This window comes from Danio aesculapii, chromosome 22 (assembly GCF_903798145.1).
Source record: "Danio aesculapii chromosome 22, fDanAes4.1, whole genome shotgun sequence".
Classification (NCBI taxonomy): Eukaryota; Metazoa; Chordata; class Actinopteri; order Cypriniformes; family Danionidae; genus Danio; species Danio aesculapii.
In genome coordinates, this window is record NC_079456.1 from 7,203,669 (window position 1) to 7,229,042 (window position 25,374).

A 25,374-nucleotide genomic window follows, 5' to 3' on the forward strand; every position below is an offset into this window, starting at 1 on the left:
ACACACACAAAAAAATAAGCAAGATTATTTTTTGTGCATCTCTAAGGAAAAACCTTTACAGACAGAAATAGGCTCCACAATAAGACACAATCAAGATGAAACAATCACAACAAACTATATTTCCCCTGGGTGATACCATTGAAACATTATTAAGGGAAGGGGATACAGCTTAAGTAGCATCATAATCTTATTTACAAATAAACAATAGTGCTACAGCTTTGGTATTATATACAGTAAATAAAGTATTGCATTTGATATATATTAAATCTGCATTCAATCTGCAATCTGAATCAAGTGCAATTAAAAACATTTTCACATTATTTTTTTGAACTGAACATGTATGACTGTAGATTTGCACATGCTCTTGTCAATTAAATAAAATCAGGACTCAATTTCAAAGTAAAATAAAATAAATACATTGTGCATGATCAAATCACATAATTAAATGATCATTTAAGAGCTTAAGATGAAAGGAAAAGCCTACTTCCCCTTTTTTTGTTTTATACATTCATATAATAAAACAACATAAAATATAGTTCAAAATATAATATAATAAATTAACAAATCAACAATCCACACAACAAGTAAACACATCTTAATGATTGAGTAGTCTTAGAGCACTGATTTCTTCTGTTTAGATTTTGCTTATGTTAACAATGCATTACCCGTCTTGTATTAACCATTATTAGCACCACTATGGATAATAAAATCGTATACAGTTTGAAGCCGTACAGAAAAAAAAAAAAAAGTCCCGTGCAGACCTCTAGGCTGTAGGTCCATTTAAACCACAGGTGTCAAACACACAGCTCTGAACGCTTTCGTTCCAACCCTAATTAAACACACCTGATCAAACTTATTGAGTCCTATTTGCTTGTTTGAAACCTACAGGTAAGTGTGTTGGAGGAGGTTTGCAACTAAACTGCAGGGATGAGGCCCTCCAGGAACTGGATTCGACACTTGTTATTAAAACAATTGAAATAATAGTTATTTTCTATTTTTTTTAGTCGTCAATGAATAAAGGTGAATTGGTAGTGGTGGGGGGCACTTATAAAATGTGAAATATCTAAAAAATAAGCACTATAGCTAATGTGTGAGGACTTCTAGAGGTATCTATAATCCTGGATCAGGCCGCATCCTGAGCAGATGCTATGTAGGTCATGAAGGAGTGGAGAGATTGAAGTGTTTCTTAACAAACACAGTAAATCACAACACTTGCGTAAATTCTAAATATTATTTTTTCTACAAAGTTCTTAAATTAAATTTCATCTTTCTACCTGTTAACAAATTGTAGATATTGATGAAGATAATGCAATGAGCCTTTTAAAAGGTGTTCCACAAGGGTCAATATTGGAGACAATGCTCTTCAGCATGCACATAAGCGTTTACATATTGAGTTAACAGTGTAAAATTGTTATGTATGCTGACGATCATTTTACATGACATCATTTTCAAACATGTTGAAGAGCTTATAAAGTAGTTGAAAAATGGTTTAACAAACTTAATATAGCTTAATCAGTAGTACCAGTGTTAAATGTATCAAAAGCAGCTTGCATGTGCTTCTCTAGTGTTGATATAAAACAGGATGTTGTTATCTCAGGAGAGAAAGTTCGAGTTGTTTTGGAATATAAATATCCATTTAAATATCTGGACTCCTGTCACATCAAAAAGGGTACTGCGTGTACCAACGCAACGTTTAATATAGTTAATTTAAGGTCTATTAGAAATTCTTCATAAAAAAAAAAACCTCTTTAAAACATATTTAAATTCTATGATCCTCCCTCATATCAACAATTGTCTGACAAGTTGCTTGAACACAAAATCTACAGTTTAAAACCTGAGTGTTTGTACAGCTACTTCATAAATGCACAATCATTTTAATGGAGTGATTGTAGGAGATTGTCTAGTACATATGTGCAAAAAGCTAGTGCAAGAGTCAGTTAAAGTGTCAAAGAGATGAAAGAGAGTGTTACTGCTGGGGGTTTGTCAAACCCATTTACATTCAGAGGCACACTCAGAATTAATCATGTTTTGAGGTTGTTGTGTGGTGAGGTAGGGAGAGAAAAGTGGTTGAAGTTAATAATCCCAAATTTAAGCTTTGTCCCCTATGAATGTGAACTGATTTTCCATATACATTATATATATTTACATAGATTTTTCCCAGCATTATTACATTTATTTTAAAAAGATTGTTACTTCCACTTCATCATTATTGTGTTATTGCACTTAATTATAGTCTAAGCAAACCTTTTATATATTTAATTTTTTTTGTTTTTGTTTTTTACACAATTAAATTCACCCCTAAGAGGTGAAAATTAGCCTGATCTCATGAGGAACTCTATTCATGAGTTTAGTCATACAAAAATGTAGGATTTTTATAAGGAGCCGTCGCACCCAACCCTGCCCCAAAAGCCAACTGTCATTGGGGGATGATCAAAGCATACTAAATTGTACAAAAGTGATCATATGAATTCATACAAATTAGCCACTGAATCAAAAAGTTATGAATTGCTGTGAGATTGTGTCACGATTTACTCATCGTCCACTTGTTTCAAACTTGTATGAGTTTCTTTCCTCTGCTGAAACACAAATATAATCCTGGAAACCAGACAGTTGGAAAATGAAAAGCTACCCACTTAACTGTCCAGTTACCAACATTCTTCAAAATATCTTCATACAGGTTTGAAACAACATTAGTTTGAGTAAACAATGACTGTACTTTCCTTTGTTAGGGTGACCTTTCCCTTTAAACTGAATTGCCTGTATTAAATAATTAAAATAATGTTTTAGACCTTCCTAATCTGGCGGTTTGACTATTTACCATACAAAATCATGCTGCCGGGATCTTCTTAGACTTCTTTCTGTAACGTAAAAGTAAAGAGACTGATGTTAGAGAAAGTCAGAGAATGAGCATCTGACATCAAACAGGGAATAAGACTCCAAAAGACTTTATTTCCTTAAAAACTGCATTAAAGAGACGGTTCATCAAAAAATGAAAATTATATTATAATATTTACTCACCCTTTACTTGTTTTGAATCTATTTAAGGCTCTTTGTTCTGTTAAACACACACACACACACACACACATAAAAAATATACTTTGAAGAAATCTGGAAACCTGTACCCACTGACTTTCATAGCAACTGTTTTCCTACTGTAGAAGTTAATGTTGACAGGTTTTCAGCTTACTTCAAAATATCTTCAGTTGTGTTCAACAGAATAAAGAAAGGTGTATGAGCACTGGAGGCAAAGTAAATAGTGAGTAAACTGTCATTTTCTGGTGAACTATCTCTTTAAGTCAGATGGAATAGGTTTATGATTAATACAGACAAATTAATTAAATAATACACACAAATTTTTTTTGGTTCTTTTTTGCCCAAAACAAGCTCTGAACTCTTTTTAGTTTGTCAACTTTAGACCACTTTTTAGATAAAAAACACATTAGATTGTTAAATCACACTCCCCACACCAGATAAATAAGATCAAGCCCTGAACACCAGAATCTATTAAATGATGTCAGTTTTCTCCAATACCCAAACCTGTTAGTACTCAGGACTGAATTAACAGTCTCCTACTGTATATTGGAGTTGATTGTGGAAGCCAATGAAGTGCAAAATCAGGAGACATGTGAGGATAATAAAGCAAAGTGAGGATGATAAAGCAAAAGCAGAGTTATAATAGGAATAATCATACAAATCTAAGCAGAGTTAATACACCACAAGCAACAGGAATGGAAAATTATTGCTTAATGGCATAGAGTGGAGGAATGATGACGTCAATTTGTATGCAAAAACCCGGAAGCGAGTTAGCCTCATAGCAGTTCCGGTTCTCTCGTTCCAAAGTCAATGGGTTTGTTCAACGGGATTTCAGTTAAATCACTTAAATAAGGTTTGAGGCTACCAAAAACGTAAGATACTTTCATGTTTTACTCTACGACAAAACACATCAGTTATATCTCACTCTTGATTTATTATATCGGTTACGCTTCTTTAAAAAGACGGTTGCTATCAAGTTGCTAAATGGGACTACAGGCGGTGTCGGAGGCATTATACGTCATCGAGCTGAACTGGTCTGGAGCGCAGCTCGCTTGTGTTGGGCATTTGGATTTCTCTGTTATTTAAGTATTTTCATGAATAGTATTTTATAGTTTGTAGTATTTTATTGGGAATTTATATTGTGTGTAGATAATGCCTTCATATGTAAAGCCAGATTAATTTGTTGATCATTTATTTTAATTTAGTGATATTATGAGGATATTGCTTACCAGTGCAGCCTGTCTCTTTCCTGCTCTCAGTAATGCAAACGTGTGAATAAATGTGTAAAAATACATACATATTCACTGTCATTTTAACGTGATCAAGAGGTCGTTTTTTTTCTTCATCTGAACACATTAAACTCCATCATAACTGCAGTATTTACACTCCTTAAAATCTATAGCAGACGTGACTGTATGGGCTGCTTTTCGCTGTACTTGGTGACAAAAAGAATATCGAATGCTGTTCTCTGTCGACAATGGAACTTGCAAGCATATAGACTTGTCCCTCACTTACTTAAATATGATTCAATATTTAGTCTTATGATAATACTATGTAGGCAGATTTATACATCAAGTTTTAAAACTTTTACAACAACCTTAAGGCAAAACAAAATGTATTTCCCAAGTAAAAAAAGCGATACAAAAGGCACGTAGGTCTATACAGATTTTTTTTGCGTATTTATTTGTTTATAATATATAGTGTGGATTATAATATAGTAAAATGAGAGAGTAAATCTTTGTCATGGACTAGATTTCTAAAAATAAGATGGAAAAGTTGTCTGTAGCAGGGTGGTGCTGACGTCACAGGCGAGCGCCCCAAAGGCATTTAAAGCCTAATGTTAGCTTTTCAGTTCTTGCGTTTGCATTTAAGATCCAAAAGTGCTAAAGGTTGAATTTTCTTGTGAGGATTATCCGGCTGCAGCTTGACAAAACGAGTAAGTGTAATGAACACAAAGCTTATTATTTGCAATCTTCGAAAAGCCTATGGGGATTTTATCGAGGGCAACAGTTTTAAAGGCAGCTGATTAGCCTACAAGGTGACATCATAGTTACTCCACTCTATTGTCCATGGAAATTACAGACTTGCTTTCCCATGCAAAGGTTATTGTCACAAGTATCTGATCCTTATCCTTTGTTATATTTTATACTTTTCAACCTTTAGAATTAGTTTAAATAAATAAAAATAAAAAAAAAAACATTCAAATTTGTTCAAAATTAATAACTATTAGAATTGGTTAAAATATAATTAAAAAACATCTCCCCTCTGCTAATGTTACATGTTAAAACTGATCATCATGTCAGTCAACCAAGAATTTAATTTTGTGGTGTGAAATTTTAAAGTAAGGCTCATCATTTAGAAATGAAATGCTGCTCACTGGGTTGTTTACGGTCATCTTCTACTGACATTGTCTTAAACTGTACTAATTTCACAGAAATTAGAAAAAGCCCATATACAGTTGAAGTCAGAATTATTATCCTCCTTTTGATTTTCTTTCTTCTTTTTTAAATATTTCCCAAATGATGTTTAACAGAGCAAGGAAATGTTCACAGTATGTCTGATAATATTTTTTCTTCTGGAGAAAGTCTTATTTGATTTATTTCGGCTAGAATAAAAGCAGTTTTTAATTTTTTAAACGCCATTTTAAGGTCAAAATTATTACCCCTTTAAGCTATATTTTCTCGATAGTCTACAGAACAAACCATCATTATACAATAACTTGCCTAATTACTCTAACCTGCCTAGTTAACCTTATTAACCTAGTTAAGCCTTTAAATGTCACTTTAAGCTGTATAGAAGTGTCTTGAAAAATGTCTAGTCAAATATTATTTACTGTGATCATGACAAAGATAAAATAATATTAATCTGCTTGTGATACAAATATTTGTAAATTATATTTTCTAATGGCACCAGAAAAACAAATACCTTTTTCAAACAATGTGTCTCATTCACCAAGCATTCATATGCACAAATTTGTGAGTACAAATGTATTTTAAACCCCGCGTATATACAATTATCATGATGTATGCACACGGCATTATTAGCATGTATAAAGTATCACACATATAATTAACTCAATTAAATAATAATAATAATAATAATAATAATACAACATATATAGAGGTCAAAATGACAAGTATTGGGGGCATGGCACACTTTGTGTGCACCTGGCACAAGACATTGCAGTGCATGCTCTATTGTGTCTTCAGAGAGCCACACAGATCTGTTCGCTGAGTGACGAAAGGCTGCTCAGTTGGTTTTGGTTGCCCAGAGAAACCTTTAATTTATGCAACTCACTGGAACCTAATCCAGATCATCAACCACTCCCACCCTACACCACCTTATCTCCAAATGTTGCTGTATCCTATCAGAGTTCTTGCTACGAAAACATTTTCAAGGGAAATTTTGTACTGAGCCGGAATGTCCCAACCCTTTATAAGCCGCACTATTCACAATCGTGTTATTGTAGGTCTTATGCAAACATATTGAAAATTTCCCTATGACGTAGCACATCAGATGGTAGTCACATAACCACCATGTGCAAAACACAAACTATATAAACAGAAAAAAATAGCACTCCATGATAGTTGTAATTGTCTGCGACATTTTATTTACTTTTACTTTCGTGGATAAGGAAATGGTGTTGTGCACACTACACTGAAGACATCCATTAGCCTACATATTTAATTTCACTTCTTAAGCGCAATGATTTATTTCAAAACCATTTCTAAATTCTGTTTTAATTTCCAGTAAATGAATAAATGAACAATAATAATGAAGTGTGTTAATATGTCCTATTCTTATGCCCCATATGGTGATGCATACATTCCTGAAAATAGCAACACGCAAACAATGTGCCTTAACACACCTCTTTTTTTTAGACCGGAACAGCCATGAGTCCGCAAAGTGTCACAAATGGATTTGCTATTTAAATAACATGGCGCAAAATGTGAAAATTACTGTTGCGCTGGTCTGAAAATAGCAACACATCACGACATTCACTTCTTGTGCCTTATTGCGCCATTGTGTATGATAGAGTCCAAACACCGCTGATTGGCCATTGTGTTCACATGCTCAACAGAAATGACCGTGATTGGCCGTGAAGGACATCAGTTCACCATTCTTAACTTCTGTTCACAAAGCACAAACACAGATACAGTGACAGTGGAGCGTTTTAAAAGTTCTGTCGATCAGCAGGTCTGTCTATGAGCTGACATATCAGCGATCCGATGATGGATCCACTGATTTAAACAGCTTTGAAATTCTCCAGTGTCCCTGTATCTGTGTTTGCACTCGGTGAAAAGAGAGAGAGAGAGAGAGAGAGAGAGAGAGAGAGAGAGAGAGAGAGAGAGAGAGAGAGAGAGAGAGAGAGAGAGAGAGAGAGAGAGAGAGAGAGAGAGAGAGAGAGAGAGAGAGAGAGAGAGAGAGAGAGAGAGAGAGAGAGAGAGAGAGAGAGAGAGAGAGAGATTTTTTTTGTCATTTCAGCTTCTATGGCTATGTCATGGCAAAAAAACAGATCAAGTTTACCACATTGTATAAATACTAATTTTCTAGAATTATAAAAATATCCTAATAATTAAAAGTCATCAAAAGCAATAAATAATATACAAGGTAAAATGCATAAATAATAATAAATAAATAAAAAATAATAATAATAATATATAAGATAAAAATATAAAAGTTTTTAAGGTTTCCTTTTGATAAAAATTCACATTTAAAAATATTTCACTTAAAGTCTCTCCAGATAAAAATTGTTATCTGATAACATTAAAAATAGGGCATTCCACAAGAATATGTTTTACAGTTTGGTTTTTGTTGCAATATAGACATTTTGGGGTTCTTCTCCTTTGTTTATAGAAGATACCGCATTGGACACACGAGACTCACACATGAACATTTACTCAATCTCTGAACATCAGTGAAGAGTGGTGAAGCGATGACCTTCATGGCCAATCACAGTCATTTCTATGGAGCATGTGAACACAATGGCCAATCAGCTGTGTTTAAGTATACGCTTTAATGGACATTTTTTTTTAAATTTCAGTAACCCTAGTGTGATGTAAATGTAAAGTTTCTCTCTTACCTCAGATTTTCAACAAATGCTCAATGTTCTTTTCCTCTGTGACTGCTTTGGGGAAATAAAGACAATCATATTACTTTAAGTAATGACATTTTCTTTCTAATGTAATATCTGTAGGTGATACTTGCCATTTTTAGAGGCCCTGCGACAAAAGTAAATCACACCAACAATTACAGCAATGACCGGCAGAACACCAACAAATACTCCAATGAGACCTAAAGTAACAAATGAATCTAACACACACAGACACACACACAGACAGACATGCATTGAATTGAGTGAAACTGATGGATAACTGGAAACGGTCTCATTATGTACTTCATGTACATAGTTCTGGTGTGGAATTGCTTTCCTATATTACCACATGAATTAAAAATGAAATTTGACTGAATAAAAGCATAGTCACTTACAGTGGTTACATTTAATATTGAGAAACCCTTATTATAAATGATAACTGTGGCCTCTAAGTGAACTGCAGCCAGGAACCTATTATGAGTTAATTATCAATTAATTATTATGCTCAATTAATTCTGTACAATTGATTATTCCCAGAATATCAAAATTAACTGTAGGCGGTAGATCTTTCTCATATCTGGCACCTTAACTCTGGAACAGCCTTTCTAGCTCAGTTCCGGAAGCAGACACACTCTGTCAGTTAAACTAGATTAAGGACACATCTCCTTGCATTAGCATACACATAAAACAAATGCTGTTGAAATCCAAACCCTCTACAGCATTGTTAGTCTACATTATTTAGGGCAACCGGAGCCAGGAACAATTCCCTTAAGAGGTAATAATTTGAACGGCATCTGCGCTTATGTTAGTCTGTTTTTATTATTCCCGAGGTTTCCATAATCCTGGACCCGGCCGCATCCTGAGCAGCTGCTGTGGTAGTCATGGAGGAGTGGAGAGCATGAGACTGACCCTGTAAGACCCCAGTGACAGACGAGTCCTAGCATTGATCCTGAAGGGACAGCCTGTACAACAGCCGGTGACCTCTCCCACCTGCAGCTTCTCCACGATGGACGTCCAGCGCTTCCCAGCCTCCGGCGTCTAGACTGCAGCTCTGCACAAGATGTTTGGCCATAGGAGAAATGGTCATGTCCATGCCTGGTTTCTCTCGAGGTTTTTTAATTCTTCACTTTCGACAATTGGTGAAGTTTTTTCCCCGCCGCGGTCGCCACTAGCTTGCATGATTCAGGACATGTGGAGCCGCACGTCGATGGATTTGCTCTTCAGTGTTTGAACTCTCAGCAGTGAAAATTAAACCACACTGAACTGAACTTCAACTCTGAAAACTGAACCGATGAACAGTTTTAATTTACTATAATCTTCTATGTGAAGCTGCTTTGACACAATCTACATTGTAAAAGCGCTACAGAAACAAAGATGAATTGAATTGAATGAAAGCCCAATATATTAGAACAATAAGCACACAAAGTTTAAATAATTACAGGTCAATAAAAATTACAACTTTAAAGTTATACCTGCATGATTTAAAAAGTAGAAATTGACTAATAACTATAAACTAAAACTTAACTAAATGGCATTGGCTATATACAGTTGAAGACAAAATTATTAGCCTCCCTTTGAAATGTTTGTTTCTTTTTTTAAATATTTCCCAAATTATGTTTAACAGAGCAAAAAATTTTCTCAGTATGTCTGATAATATTTTTTTCTTCTGGAGAAAGTCTTATTTGTTTTTTTTCGGCTAGAATAAAAGCCATTTTTAATTGTTTAAACACCATTTTAAGGTCAAAATTAGCCCCTTTAAGCTATATTTTTTGAGTCTACAGAAAAAAACATAATTTGTTTTGTAACCTAATTAACCTAGTTAAACCTTTAAATGTCACTTTAAGCTGTATAGAAGTGTCTTGAAAAATATCTAGTCAAATATTATTTACTGTCATCATGGTAAAGATCAAATAAATCAGTTAGTAGAGATGAGTTATAATTAGAATTAGAAATGTGTTGAAAAAAATCTGGTCTCTGTTAAAAATCAGGGGAAAAGATAAACAGTGGGGCTAATAATTCTGACTTTAACTGTAGATATAATAATAATAAACTAAAAAGCCAAAGTTACACACAAAAATGGCTCTTTAGCACTTAATCGGCTCATAAATTATGAAGAAACAATTTAAGTGCAATATAGAGCCTATAAAGACCTACACTGACATTCCTGACTCATGACCTCCTAAAAATAATGACTTCTAAAGTATACCTTTTAATTTTTGACCATGCGCTTAATTAAGTGATATTTTTATCACAATTATCATAATTGTGTCATATCAGTCATAATCATGTTATGTCGTCATTGATGACTAATGTGAAAATGAGCTTTCGTATTTTTGTGATGAAATCTATAGTAAATAAACCAATATATACGTACTGCTGTCGTGCTCCTTTTTAATTGTATTCAGTTCTTCAATAGCTTTGCCTTGTCTAGACTGAGAGACTGAAAAACAAAAGGGAAGCAATGATAACTAAATAAAAATTAAATTATCAACTACTATCAGTTACTATCCCCAGACTCCGAGTGAGCAAACGTTATAATGTTTGACAAACATGTAAAGCATATTTAATTATAATACTTTCAGTTTCATTGATTACACGTGTACAGAAGGAATGAAGATAAACTGGTCATCTGCTATAAGGTAAGGGACTGAATAACTCACCACTGACGGAAACAAAATATGTTTTTATGGTTTCTCCAATGGTGCTCATTTTTTGAGTGACTTTAGTGCCGTCACACTTGGGCTTTCGGTTCAGGCTTTGGCTGATTCCTGCGCTCTCTCTTCTGATGAGCTCTGCTTCATAAACTCCAGTGTGTTTAGCTGTGATGCTCGTGATGGTCAGAGATCCAGACTCATAGTCCACCTTCAGTCTGTCTCTGAATCTCCCGCCCTCACCATCATATAAACAGCTCTTACTGGCTTCTCCATTGATCAGAGCGATGCGGGTGTCATTAAAGTACCACAGGATCTTATCATGCTGTTGTTTGGTAACATCAGTGTTTAGAGTCAGCGAATCTCCCTCCATCACCTTTATTTCAGCAGCAACCACAACTGCAGACACAAATATTAACAATATATGTGCATTTGGCAAGGAACTCATGATGATCTGCAGCATATTGCAGCCTACAAAGACTTCATTGAAGCACATGTAACTGTAATTTTAAGAAGAAGAAAAAAAAAAAAAGAATTGAGGCAAAACTTTGACCCCGTCCATATGCACAAATGTTAAAGGCTTTTTTTGGTTTGGCCATCTGTCTACATGTAAACAGAGGTTCAGACGACTGAACCTGCCATGATATCCTTTGTTTAGTGTTAGATTGTGTGCCTGAAATCCTTTGTTTACATGACAAATGTCTGTATTTATAAAAAAAAAAAACATCTGTGTGTACTGGGTCATTGCCTTATACACACTATTTAATTATTAAAATCTATATTACCCTTGCCGTTTCCAGACAACAAGTTGCAGGGGGACCACCCAACAGCAGGGGGAGCAAATAACCCACTTGTAAACCGAAACCGAACTAAACATGAAAACTAAAAAAAATGAAACAATATCTTTTGAACAAAAAAGAAAAAGCACGTTGACTATTTGGCAAAAACAAATAAAAGCATTAAACGCAAGCTTGGCTAATTTAATATTCAAAATAATCTCTGTGCAAATAAAATGTCAAAATGTTCCACTGCGACACAGCTGAACAAATACATTCATAAACATTAATCAGCATACTTATATTAACCTGTACTCATTAAAATATAAAACAATAAATGAACAAGACATGTATTATGTTTAGATGATTAAACTTGTTGCTGACAAATGGGTAAAGCAAAGATTTAAGATATTTCTTAATCAACATTCTATTACAGGTTTCGCTTATTTTTTAACGTCAGTGACTAAAATAAGACAAGTAAAAAAACGATATAAAACCAAACAGAATTGGGTGCATATAAGAGTCTCACAATATAGTCATTACACCTCCTTAGCCTATTTAAAACAAAATAAGTTGGTTAAAGTAATGGTTAAGGACAGAGAAAAACAAACACCGTGAAGACGCAGTTTCAGTAAAACCGGTTTGACGAGAAACCAAACCTTTCGCTGAAAACAGGAAGTGCTAAAAATATACACACAAACATCCACTTACCATCACGAAGAAAAATAAAAAGAGTAAAAAGAAGACGAATTGCCATTATTGATAGAGTTGTTTAATTTCAGACGTTACATAGTGACTGCGATGTTGAACTGGAGACACACCAGGTAGTTTTAAAAGAGGCGGAGCACTTCGACCTGCCTTGTGTGCATACTTCCAGTATGCTGCAGGCGATCAGCTAATTATCAGATATTTTTCATCACTTTGTTTTATGTGTGTGTATAAAGAATGTCACTGCATCATGGCTACATGGCAAGGCTATAGTTTCTTCGCTGGTGAGAGCTTCTGTTTTTAATCTTCATTTGCTGCAAGTATAAATAAGGTAAATAAAGATAAAGCGTCTGTTAAATTAATAAACGTCTAGCCTACTAGTGGACTTAATTACCAGGTAAGATAATACAATTTTAACCAATCATGACTCTTGGTGAATAAGCTGAACTTGATAGCCTGGCAAAAAAAATGACATAGCTTATTTGTTTATGGATTTAATTTGCTTTGAAAAACCAAAATATCATTAGTCGAGGAAAGCAACACCCAGAATACTGACATATAAAACGTTTGATTGGCCAATGTGCAATCATTACCAGCTCAATTAGCGATGAAAAGTAGCTAGGCTATCATTTCTCATAAATCATGCGTTTCTCTGAAATCCTTTGCTTTCAATTCAAATTTGCATTCTAATCACATGACTCATAAGGGCGTATCTTTGAAACAAATAAGTTGTGATTGGTTGAGTTACGAGAAGTGTATAGAGTATTTTGTTACACACTGTCTAGGGATGGTGCACAACATGAAAGACAAGACAACGAAATTGAAATGAAAGATTTATTGGGGTTTGAATTCATCATTTGTTGTGGTTTCTGGCTCTCCTCTTACTGAATCATGCTCAGACTGGGGTTATGAATATCAGAGTATACTTTATTGGAATATTTCCCAAAAAAAGCAGAGACGTCCATAAGCAGACCCATCTCTAGTCTCACTCCAGGACAATCCAGTGTCCCTCAAATTTGCTATCCCCTTTATCCTTGCTTCCTCCCACCTTTGTGTTTTCACAGCTGTTTACTGGTTCAACAGGCCTCTCCCAGCTCCTACTCCTTTACAACCCCTATTTAAAGACCCCTTTTCTTGTTGGCCCTTATAATGTACAGATCTAATATAATCAGCACCGTTTTTCCACATACAGTTCACATTTGGTAATCATGACTAGTATCTGTTTCAAACATCTAAACTGGACTCTTCTCTCCCATACAGTATGTGTCTTTTCAAATATACATGACAGTTTCAACATATGTTGTATACATTTCATGCCTTTCTGACACAGACGGTTCTCAATGCATCCCCAAGTCCACTCTCATGCTCTTTTATGACCCCTTTGCCTTAACCTATCACCTGTTTTCAAAGAGATACAATGGCAGATACGTAGGGCCCTCCACTCACCCAATTAAATGTGTCTTCATATAGGTTTAGTAAATAAAAATCTTCTTCACTGACAAGGCCAAAATAACAAACAAAAATTCCTTTGTTAAATCTTTAACTTACCTGATCAAAAAGAAAAGAAAAGAAAGTACATTTCACTACCCTAACTACCTAACACAAAAACAGAGGTCAAAAAGGTTTTACAAAGAAAATGGTGTCAAACTCCTTACTATCCCAATATATATACTATTTACAAACTATTTACAAAACAGGCAATCATATTTAAAAGGACAATCCAAAAATCAATGTCAGCAGGCAACAAAGGTCAAACAAGCTAGCGGAACAAAGTATCATAAACAAAACAAACACTAACACAAAAAGTACTCACAAATCTCAATCTCAATATTCAGACTTAACACATACAACTCTGGCCTATACCACATACAAAAGTATCAACAAACACAAAGCAAGTGACCAAAAGCAAGATGGCTGCCAAGGAAGTAGAGTCATGGCTTTTTAAAACACCGTAGGCCAATCAGGAACAAGCAAGCTGGAAGTGGCCAATTAGATGTGTTCTAAGCAAAACAGAAAAGACAGATGAGATTAGACCAACATAGGGTTGTAACAATTTATTTACATTTCCAAAGCAGGATGTAATGGGCTATGCGGTATGCACAGCTAGTGTTTTTCAGCCAATAATAAACTTCTGGTGAAAGCTTTATGTGACTATTTTCAATTTCATAAGGTTTCTTTTACAGCATCGATGCTGTGATGTAATTCAGATATAATCAGTAAAATAGACTGAAGCGTTCATTTGGTTGTTAAAGCGTAAAAAGAGACGAAAGGCCGTTTAAACGCAGGCACCGTCATAAGCAGCAGGCTAGTGCAGAAATTCCATTGAAAATTCATTCATTCACTCATTTTCTTTTCAGCTTAGTCCATTTTAGTAATGAGGGGTCACCACAGTGGATGCCCTTCCAGCCGCAACCCATCACTGGGAAACACCCAAACATTCACACACATACACTAATGGCCAATTTAGATTTTTCTATTGACCATGTCTTTAGACTGCGGGGGAAAACAGAGCACCCAAAGGAAACCCGCGCGAACACGGTGTGAACATGCAACCTCCACACAGAAATGCCAGCTGGCCCAGCCAGGGCTAGACCTTTTTGCTGTGGGACAATCGTGCTACCCACTGCGGCACCATGACACCCTCTATTGAATAAGAATTAATTTCCATATTTTAAACACATGGTAGGGAAAAATATCATTAAATGCAGTGTTTCTTGTTTGGTTCGATACCCACTTTATATCCTATTGTAGCCATGCAGTGATGATCGCCTTTTTTTTTTTTACATTTTTTATTTTTTATTTAAGAAATCAGATCTTAAACGTGGCAATTTTGCATAGGATGACAATTATCAGAATTTTTAAAAATTGTTTATAGTGTATTCTTTTGACTTTCCATAGATTTTTTTTTGTGAGGGTGGGGTTTGCTGTTACTGCTTAACCAGGGTGAAATTCGACATTAATAAAGAAAAAGAGATGTGTGAACTTATGTATGAAGTAACATAGGCCCTTAATTGGGAATATTTTCAATTCATAAAACTATTGCAATCTAAATGTGTCAAATTGGCCAGTGCTGGTAGAACAAGTAAATGTTTTAAAGACAAATTAAGGAAGTGCTGTCTGATTCACTGTCACAGGGAGTTTGCCAAAACACAAATTCATCCTGAATGCATATTTGCTTCTATGCATTTACACAAAGCCACTTACAATGCATAGTTTTTCCAGTTCATTTAGAAGTATTTCTCGGAGAAAAACAAAGCCTACTGTTTTCCAAATGTGTAAATTAACAACATGGTAAACTATATTCTCAGCTGACTGCATTGCACAGACATAAAAACCTCATTCTATTTAGAGACAAAAACAAAAAACACAGCACATAAAAATGAAAGCAAAAGCAGCCGCTCATATGAGTCAAACATTTCTGGTTACTTTAATTTTCACAGAAATGCAGACCGACCTGATGGCTGGAAAACGGGTGTACCCATTGGTTTGTGGCTTAGAGGCTGTTCATTTCCTCTTCTTTACTACACCTTCATCGAACTTCCCTTTTCAAAAAAACAGCGACAGCTTAACAGAAGCTGATGTTTGAGGAACAGTCCGATAAGATTCATAAATAATATCATTTTTTCCATTCATCTATTTTTTAAACTATAATGTAAATAAAATCGACCATCTACTCTAACTATGAATAATATCCATTACAATGAGTATTCATAAACACTAAAGTGGCAGGTTTAGATGAAAGCACTGGTCTGTGGTCAGCAAAGGGTGGTCTACTCCTGTTGTGGGAGGATCAAAATACACACTAATATAAAAGTCACCCTTCTTTCAAGCCACAGAAGTCTGCTTTCAGATACTTTCCGTTGTCATGTCAGAGCACTCATTGAAAATGCTTCATGGTGAATTTTTGCTCAGCTTGTATGGATGGACACTGGTTGGTGAGTTACAAATGTTGGACTTTTGTGGACTTGTAGCAATTTTGCATTAGTATTGTGTGATAAATGATTTAGATTTTTAGGAAGATCAGAGCCTCGTTTAATTCTTATCATTATTATGAGACACTTAACACTAGAACAGGGTTGCCCAAACTTGGTCCTGGAGGGCCAACACAACTCCCTGGAAGTTTCTATACCTGCAGGACAGAGTTCGGACACCCATGCTCTAGAAAACTGTTTACAATCTGAAAGTAAAAAAAAAAATTAAATAATAAATAGAATAGTTTATTTTGCATGTAAGCAGAAAAGAATCTGAGCAAAATCTCTGATTGCAACAGCCATGTTTTTATAATATTATTTGCATATGTAGTGGATTTGGCGCTCAAACTAATTCATCTTTAGTTTTCTCATCAGTTTTTTTCCCGTTTTTTAATTACTCATCTTACATGCTCAAAAATAAAAGGTATACAAAAACCTGTCACGGGGGAAGTACCGGCGTTTAGCACTGTACAATTAGGAGAACAACCATGTTACTTCAGTTGATTTTATCCCCAGGCTGATCAAAAAAAAAACATGGACAAATTTGTAGTTCGTCCTCCACAGAAAAGACAGAGTCTCACTGATAATTTGCCTTCAGCAGCTGATACTAAAGACCCAAGCGTGGGCCTAGGTAAGGAAGCTCCAACATTTCGGGTCGCAGCGCTAGCAATACTAGAAACACAAAATGCAGGAAATACCAAGATAGTTACCTGAACTACGGTTTTATTCCTTTTATTCCCAGCCACAGTGCGTTATCTGCACCAAAGTTCTTGCTAACGAATGCATAAGGCCGTCCAAATTAATAAGACATTTGCAGACGACTCATCCCCAATACCGTGATAAGCCCAGAGCAATTTTTAAACGCAAGGCAAAGAATTGACACACAATTTAATTGAATTGAACTAACAAAGGGCCAATTTAAAGGCCAAAGCCTTACATTTTTCAGCTACAAATGGCCCACTGATGTTTTACTTTTATATTTCTTTGTGCATAAACATATCTAGATATAAACATACTGTTTGTCTGAAAACTACATTTTTTGTCATACCAACTGAAAACTTATACGAGCGATAATATCATTAAATGTGAAGGTGTACAATAGTACAATATTTTCCAGGGAAAAAGGGGGTCTCAGGAAAAAAAGGTTGGGAACCACTGCCATACATGACCTCATTTGTCCTATTTTGACTGCTATGCCATAATGAATTGTGAAAACTATCAAAGAAGGCTTTAAGACCAAGCAGAATCCTCATTTGGCTGTTGCTTCAGTGTCACTAAGGACAGTTGAGTGTGCTGGCCAGTTTGTGTTTGCCTAATAAATGACAACAGTCTAGTTTTTAATCTGAAACTTGAACTTTGTTCTAACGATAAATAATGTAATAAATGTGTATTTGAAAAACAAGTATTATTCTCATACTTTTCCTTCTAAACCTTAAGGAAATGTTTCTGATGCATCAAAAAGTGTGGTCGATGACCACCTGACAAGCTAGTCCAGCTAAAAAGTATTTAAACCTCATAATTAAATAGAAAATGAGGCCGATAACTGCAAAAGGTCTATATTTTAAGAAAAAGAAACCTCCCCTTTCACTAGGCTGGCTACAGTCCTGTTAAAGCATAATGTTTTTTCATATTGGTTACCTTTTACAAACTCTGTGCTCTCCAGGTGTGTTTGGTGAATCAGTGTCAGTGATTGAGGGAGATTCAGTCACTCTAAACTCTGGTCTCACTGAACTGATGGATGATGATCTGATTCAGTGGAGGTTTGTCAATGAAAACACTTTAATAGCTGAAGTTAATGTAATGGACACCAGCGTCACTGTATATGATTTCAATGGGAGATTCAGAGACAGACTGAAGGTGGACAATCAAACTGCATCTCTGACCATCACAGACACCACAAATGAACATGCTGGAGATTATGAACTAAAAAATACAAGAAAAGGGACCAAAAATTTTAGTCTCACAGTCAATAGTAAGTGAAATGGGAGTTTCTTTCAGGCTTTACATTATACAATGAAAACTCAGTAAACGACATCACAATTTTTTCAAATCTTTTCCAGCTCGTCTGCCTGTTCCTGTCCTCATCTTCAACTCTACTCAGTGTTCTTCATCCCAGTATAACTGTTCAGTGGTGTGTTCAGTGGTGAATGCGAGCGCTGTGAGTCTCTCCTGGTACAAAGGAAACAGTTTATTATCCAGCATCAGTGTGTCTGATCTCAGCATCAGTCTTTCTCTACCTCTGGAGGTGGAATATCAGGATAAAAACACCTACAGCTGTGTGATCAACAACACCATCAGCAACCAGACCACACATCTGGACATCAGCACACTCTGTCAGCCATCATGTTCAGGTAAGGCAGGTGAATTTTTGTCTACTGAACTGACTGGTTTGATTCAATTCACCTTTATTTCTACAGCATTTTTTGACAATGTAGATTGTGACATACAGTGACAGTTGAACACAGATGAAGTTCTAGTAAACTGAAACCGATTCAGTTCAGTGCATGATGTAACTGCTGAAAGCCGAAACACTGAAGAGAAACTCCACTGATGCACAGCTCTGTCTCAAACCAGTGGCGAGGAACAAACTTCACCAATTGACGAAAGTGAAGGAAAAATATTCTAGAGAAACCAAGCTCAGTTGGGTAAGACCAGTTCTCCTCTGGTCAAACTCACTGTGTAGAGCTACAGTCTATAGACCCAATTAAGCATGTAGAACCAGCATCGGCTAAAGAAAGCTCTCTGATTGGTTTATCAGCAACAAATTAGAGCACGATTGTTGTGTAGTGAAGTGACATAGCAAATATGCAATTCAAGCCAAGAAACATACAGAGGTCGGCTGTGATTTTGCTACAATTCTCCAATATTTGCAAATGGTTTAAATTATTAGATTATTAGTCATATTTGAAGGAGCGAATCCCTCCATGGTGACAATTACTGTGATAATGATACTGAATGGGCAGCACAGTGGCTCAGTGGTAAGCACTGTCGCCTCACAGCAAGAAGATCGCTGATTCAAGTCCCAGCTGGGTCAGTTGGCATTTCTGTGTGGCGTTTGCATGTTCTCCCTGTGTTGGCGTGGGTTTCCTCCGGGTGCTAAGGTTTTCCCCACAGTCTAAAGACATGCGGTACTGGTGAATTGATTAACTAAATTGACTGTAGCGTATGAATGTGCGTGAACGCGAGAGTGTATGGGTGTTTCCCAGCACTGGGTTACAGCTGGAAGGGCATCTGCTGTGTAAAACGTGCCAGAATAATTGGCGACCGCTGATAAATAAGGGACTAAGCCAAATGAATGAATGATACTGAATGCTGCTTGCACATACCTGTTGGAAGTGCCAGTTTTGCCATTCTGAGAGAAAAAACAGACACTGCCCCCCTTTGGAGTGGAAAGACACGTCTTCTTGCGCAGACGCAAAACACAGCTCTCTTAAATCAGTCAGCTTTCGTCTGTTTGGTGTGTTCACGTGCAGCTTTTTGGTCAAGATGGAACCAGATGCAAGCCAATGCCAAGCAACAACAGAGTTGGTTTTCATCGGTTCTAGTTGTTTGGCGTCGGCTTGGTGTGTACAGGCCACATTTAAAATCTTATGCATTTGGGGTTTTTTCTAACGCAAAGAGATGTGGCTTTAGTCAAGTTTTAAACTAGACTGTTGGATTTTTTTTTTCACAATTTGACTGCTAAGCCAGAGGTGCTAAATCCTGCAGATCTACCTTCCTGCAGATTCCAGCAGCAACCTTGATCAAACACACTTGTTTTTACATATCAAGTGCTGCTTTAGATCCTACTTAGTTGGTTTAGTTGTGTTTGATAAAGGTTGGAGCTGAACAGCTCTGCAGAACTGTAAATTACCAGGAACAGGATTTACCAGCCCTGCCTTAAGGGAATAGTAGACCAGAAAATGAAAATTCTGTCATCATTTATTCACCCTTCAGTTCCAAGACTGCTTTACCGTCTTTCCTCTGTTGATCAGAAAAGAAGATATTTTGAAGGAAGCTGGAAACCTGTAAATATCGAAAAAATACATTGGAAGTCAATGGTTAAGCTTCCAGGTTTTATCAAATATATTATCTTATGTGTTCAAAAGAAACACAAAAGTTTGAAACCATTTGAGAGAGAGTAAACAGAGTAAATATTCCTTCATTAGGTGAACTATTACTTTACGTATTACATAAAGTCCTGGTTGTTTTACATGGTTTTGAGGATTGCGCAGTAAACTGTTGTAATCTAGCCCAAAATTAAAGTTCACTAAACAGATTTTTTTATATATAAAGCAGCAAAATGTTATCAGTTACACTTTATCCCTCTTTATAGTTGCAGATTCAGTCTCTCTAATAGTGCTGGTTTCTGCTGGATCTCTGCTGATAGTTGCCGCAGGCCTGATTGTCTGTATTTACAGGAAATGCAGAAAAACGGCTCAAGAAGGCAAGTGTTAAATACATTAAATATATAAAATATGTTAAAAATATTCTTTGTAAATGCAAGTTGTCAGTAATAAGGCAATTCCTCCAGGAATCCAAAGGTTCTTAAAAAAAAAAAAAAAAAAAAAAAAAGTTTACAAGATTGAGGTGTGTTTTCAAAACAAAACATAAAATTGAAGCAAATGATGCAATGAGATTGAGAAAAGACTTCACAAAATATGTCATTGTAATATATATATATATATATATATATATATATATATATATATATATATATATATATATATATATATATATATAGTAATCTGAAAGTAATCTAAAAAGTTGCTGCAAAATCCTGGAAGAACCGATTTGAGTCAAATCAAATAAGTACGTTTTTAATAATATTTAGTTATTTTTAACCTTAGTGCGAGTTCTGCTCATTTTGACCATGAAAAGACTGTATTATTCTTCCAAAAATGGCTTTTTTATGTAATTTCATTAGGCTAAAACTTTGTGTCCCACCAAAGCAATTTCATTTGTCAAAGATTAAAAACAAATAATTATGTATTTTAATACTCCAGTACTTCCTTACAACCTTTTTGTTGTTTTCAGATAATTTCCACAGACTCAATTTATGCAATATTTTTCCAACTTGCCACTCTTTTGATGTCCCAAAAATCTCAAATACTGGTTTTCATAGTTTTTTTATCAACTAGTTTTTTGAATTGGCACTGGTTTTGTATATTTTTTATAGAACTGATTAGGCATATGCATTAAACATTGGCAAAACTATTCACAATAAATGCTTATACATTCATTTTCTTTTCGGCTTAGTCACTTTTCAACCTGGGGTCGCCACAATGGAATGAACCGCCAACTTATCCAGCATACGTTTTACGCAGCGGATGCCCCTCCAGCTGCAACCCATTTCTGGGAAACATCCATACACACTCATACACTACAGACAATTTAGCTTACCCAATTCTTTGTCTTTGTCAACTCTGGGGGATAATGTAGCACCCGGACGAAACCCACGCGAATGCGCGGAGAACATGCAAACTCCACACAGAAACGCCAACTGACCCAGCAGAGGCTCGAATCAGCAACCTTCTTGCTGTGAGGTGACAGCACTACCTACTGCGTCGCCAATGCTTATACAGCATCTCCAAAATTTAGGTTCATACACACATATTTTTGAGCATACACGCTATCAGTTTCATAAAGAAATGAAAAACCTTTGCCTAGAAACGTTGAAGATTGAATCTGAAACCAGGTGATATAACATTTTTATAATAATAATGTTTGACTAGAAACACCAAATTAGCATTAGCACAAGAGTAAATGGAAAGACATTGAGTTTTGCGGCATTTAATTGTGCTTTAAGCAATTTCAGTTTTTTTCCACAGTATAAATCTGCTTTTCCTAGCAGTTTTTATTTTTCAAACTGTGCAGTTTACAGTATGCTACTGTAGGTTTACAGTGCATTCTGGTAATTTATCAGCTACTGTGCATTTAAATACAGTAATGCACCTTAATTTTGAAATTGATCAGCTTCATGAATATAGCCTTAAATAAATAAACTTTCAGAGCGACATTGACATGTTTAAATTAACATCTCTAAGTATGGCAGAGGTTCAGTTATAATTAGTTTCATTAAACATTCTTGTGGGTTTGAATTATAACTCATATTAGCATTTTGTTTTTAAACTATTCATTATTGTCATTGAAACAGTCGGGACTCAAGACGAGGAGATCACGTACATCGAGCCGACATTCTACAAAAGAAAAGTACAGAATTGGGTAAGATCATTGCTATTATTTGCTGGTTGTGTTTGTGTGTGATCGATCATGAAACTGACAGAAAGACAAATTTTTGATGTGTGAAGTCACCATTCAACACAAGAAACTATGGCTCATATATCACATGAGGTATTTCCTGTTCAACTGGTTAAATTATGGAAAACAACTACGAAGTTTAACATAGACCTTTATCAAATTAAATGATGGAGTGAATGTAATAGAGATAAAATAAACTGAGGCTGAGCGATATGGTAATTAATCAAGGCATAAGAGTCCTCATTGCACAAATTTCAAAACTCACATGAAACTGATGGTTAAACCATAGCTAAACCACTGCACAGCATTTTAAAAAGTGAGCAATGGGTTTGATCACTTTATATAAAGTCACTTAATCACTTTAAGAACAATTAATTTTTTAATAAAGCAAACTGGTCACTTTTTAAAGAGAGGTATTTCTATCCCTAATGCTCCCAACATAAAAAAAAAAAGTTTTTTAAAATTTTATCATCAGAATTTATTGTTCTATTAAAGAACTATAATCTCTAATAGAACCATTTTATTCCAAAAAAATCTAATATTTAAATTTTCTTTAGATTTTTAAAATATTCTTCATACTAAAAAGAGATTCTTTGAAAGGGGTCTGGATGCAGACTTGGTGCAGTTGCAATCTGAGCTGCAAGCAATGCTTTTGAATAGGCTCACCTAACCCTACCCTTCACAGTGACATCACTAGCTCCATTGAGTGCATTGCAGGGTTCAACACTAAGGATTTTTTCTACTGGCCCGATTGGTCCAGTGGTTCAGATTTTTACCAAAAAAAAAAAGAACCCATTGGCTATTTATTAACCACATATTTTAAATAATGTGTCAAAAGCCAAACAAAACTGTAATAACTTTTTATTCAGCATAATGTTTCTTTTAATACAACTGACAACTTAATTACAATCTAGAGGTCTGCATTGGACCTCGGGAGCCGACCAGACTTCTTATTCCGCGGGAATAAATTTCTGAATAAAGCGCGGGAGCGGTCGGTAACCGGTGTAATTTGAACGGGAGTGGGCGGTCTAACAATATCGCTCCCGACTCTTTTTGGTTTTGTCCCGGTTAGCGGGAATGGGCGAGGCGGTTAGAAAACAGTGCGGGTCGGGCAGCGGGACAACAAATGCTGAATATAAGCAGGAACGGTCGGATTTTGGACTAAAACCTGGCGGGAGCGGGATTAAAAATTTAGTTCTGCGCACATCTCTATTACAATCTAGAAAAAACTGTTAGCTAGAATTATGCATTACAGGCTTAAATTTAAAGAGAGAAATAACAGATGAACCGGGACTGCAGTTAGATCATGAAGCAGATCAATGGTTCTTTCAAGGTGTGCAGAAATGAACAAAACAACTCACCTAATACAAAATATTATAAGATTAAAATATGAAAAAGTTATCAGATTGCAATTTCAGTCAATTTTCCTAACAGATAAACAGCACTGTAATATTTCAGCATGCTTTCACTTTCATATTCGACATGAAACAAACATTAGCTAGGAATGTCATCTCGCCGTACTCATCATTCACTCTTCATATAGCCGTGTATATGGCTATTACACAACCATTATACACTGATTTAGTTAGTTAGGCCTGGTTAGTTGAATCGTTTTGCTTTATCACTACAATCGATTCGCTCCAGAGCTCATTTTAATCGACCCGAGACCACCTCATTTAGGCGATCTCGGACAGATTGATTTGGCGCAGATCCTCACGATTGCAGGATTCACAAATGCCAAATAAACTGCGCTAACTGGGCAAACGATACAGCTTCCAAAACAAAAGTCTAGGTGTGAAAGCACCCATATGCTGCGTTCACACTAGACACGGAAGAAGCGTCAAGCGCGAGTGATTTACATGTTAAGCCAATGCAAAGATGCGAAAAGATATCCTGCGGCGCGATACGTGCAAATAAGGAGGCGCGAATGACACGTTTTGCGCAAATCACACGAGTTGGAAATTTTTAGCGGACATTCGCACCGCGTTAACCAATCAGAAGTTTTGTCTTGTAGGGCCGTGATTATGACGTAATGCCTGTTGTTAGTATCCCTGGCGAAAATCCATCTGCCGACACCAGACAACGGTTCATCAAACTGGACTCGGCTCAGTCTAAAGCACAGCTGAAAGCTTCCATCATCCAGGTTAAGTTTCTGGAGGAGCTGATGAACTTTACAGAGCTGAGTGCACCTCAGCCATAAAAAAACCCTGTTTTTTAGTCTTTCTAAAGCACATATACACAGCTATTGTCTCAATCAAATCCATGTTAGCCATTTTAGCAACGAAGCTAGAGTCACCGGGCAGACAGAAGCCCTGGCCATGGCACAAATCCGCGTCTATTGTGAAGTGAATTTGACGCACAAATGAAATGAGTAAACTCATAATGTTCACGCGTCTATTTACGCAGGAATAACTCAATTTATCTGTGCATACCGCATCTGGTGTGAACACAGCATAAGACTGTATTTGCATGCAATTGACAAACAGTCGCAGTCAAATTAAACTTAAGTGACAAGGTAGCACTGGGCCGATCGGATTACTAACAATCCTGTCTACTGTCCTGTCAGTTTCAGCTTACATATTCAAGGCTGGATCCAGATACTATTGTATTCTTTTAAGAGTTGTTTATTAAATGTGTGGCCATGGAAACAACAACAATGGTTCTTCAACTGCATACAAAACAAAAACCTACAAGCCTTTTTAAGAGTTGATGCTTGACCTTATAAAAAGGCATGTTTATTTTCATTTGTCGACAAAATACATCTATAGAATACATCTATAAAAATAAAGCCTATACTCTCTTTACTTGAGTGATACTTCCCATCAGACCAAACCAATTTAAAATAAATTGTGCTGGAATAGAATTTAAACTTAAAGAACCTTGTTCACCTGAAGAAAAAA

At 35.8% G+C, this 25,374-nt stretch overlaps 2 protein-coding genes across 4 annotated transcripts; one reads left to right on the forward strand and one right to left on the reverse strand.

Annotated features, from left to right (window-relative positions):
* Window positions 1-8,116: 8,116 nt before the first annotated feature.
* LOC130216138 (uncharacterized) lies at window positions 8,117-12,365 on the reverse strand. 3 transcript variants are annotated; one of them, XM_056448027.1, is made up of 5 exons: window positions 12,267-12,365; window positions 10,789-11,178; window positions 10,503-10,568; window positions 8,242-8,346; window positions 8,117-8,158 (listed from the first exon to the last, which is right to left on the reverse strand). In XM_056448027.1, the coding sequence occupies exons 1-5, from the start codon at window positions 12,310-12,312 to the stop codon at window positions 8,118-8,120; spliced, it is 648 nt and encodes a 215-aa protein (XP_056304002.1). In that variant the 5' UTR covers window positions 12,313-12,365; the 3' UTR covers window position 8,117. The 3 variants fall into 3 exon arrangements, with proteins under 3 accessions (XP_056304002.1, XP_056304001.1, XP_056304003.1); XM_056448026.1 differs by having other exon boundaries at window positions 8,117-8,161; XM_056448028.1 differs by lacking the exons at window positions 8,117-8,158; window positions 8,242-8,346 and adding an exon at window positions 8,668-9,411.
* A 3,751-nt stretch (window positions 12,366-16,116) lies between these two features.
* Window positions 16,117-20,671, forward strand: LOC130216593 (uncharacterized). The gene is made up of 4 exons (XM_056448487.1): window positions 16,117-16,198; window positions 17,898-18,206; window positions 18,295-18,585; window positions 20,550-20,671. Exons 1-4 carry the CDS (start codon window positions 16,129-16,131, stop codon window positions 20,669-20,671), a joined length of 792 nt encoding a protein of 263 aa, XP_056304462.1. The 5' UTR covers window positions 16,117-16,128.
* The last annotated feature ends 4,703 nt before the right edge of the window (window positions 20,672-25,374 follow it).

What these genes read in the sequence shown, in the direction of transcription:
- LOC130216138 (XM_056448026.1), bottom strand. Translation starts at nt 12,312, where the DNA reads ATGGCAATTCGTCTTCTTTTTACTCTTTTTATTTTTCTTCGTGATG. An exon ending in ATATTTTGTTTCCGTCAGTG is followed by an intron (nt 10,569 to 10,788) that starts GTGAGTTATTCA and finishes TTTGTTTTTCAG; the next exon opens with TCTCTCAGTCTAGACAAGGC. An exon ending in TAAAAAGGAGCACGACAGCA is followed by an intron (nt 8,347 to 10,502) that starts GTACGTATATAT and finishes TGTGTGTGTTAG; the next exon opens with ATTCATTTGTTACTTTAGGT.
- LOC130216593 (XM_056448487.1), top strand. Translation starts at nt 16,129, where the DNA reads ATGTCAGAGCACTCATTGAAAATGCTTCATGGTGAATTTTTGCTCAGC. An exon ending in GTATGGATGGACACTGGTTG is followed by an intron (nt 16,199 to 17,897) that starts GTGAGTTACAAA and finishes TGTGCTCTCCAG; the next exon opens with GTGTGTTTGGTGAATCAGTG. An exon ending in CTGTCAGCCATCATGTTCAG is followed by an intron (nt 18,586 to 20,549) that starts GTAAGGCAGGTG and finishes CCCTCTTTATAG; the next exon opens with TTGCAGATTCAGTCTCTCTA.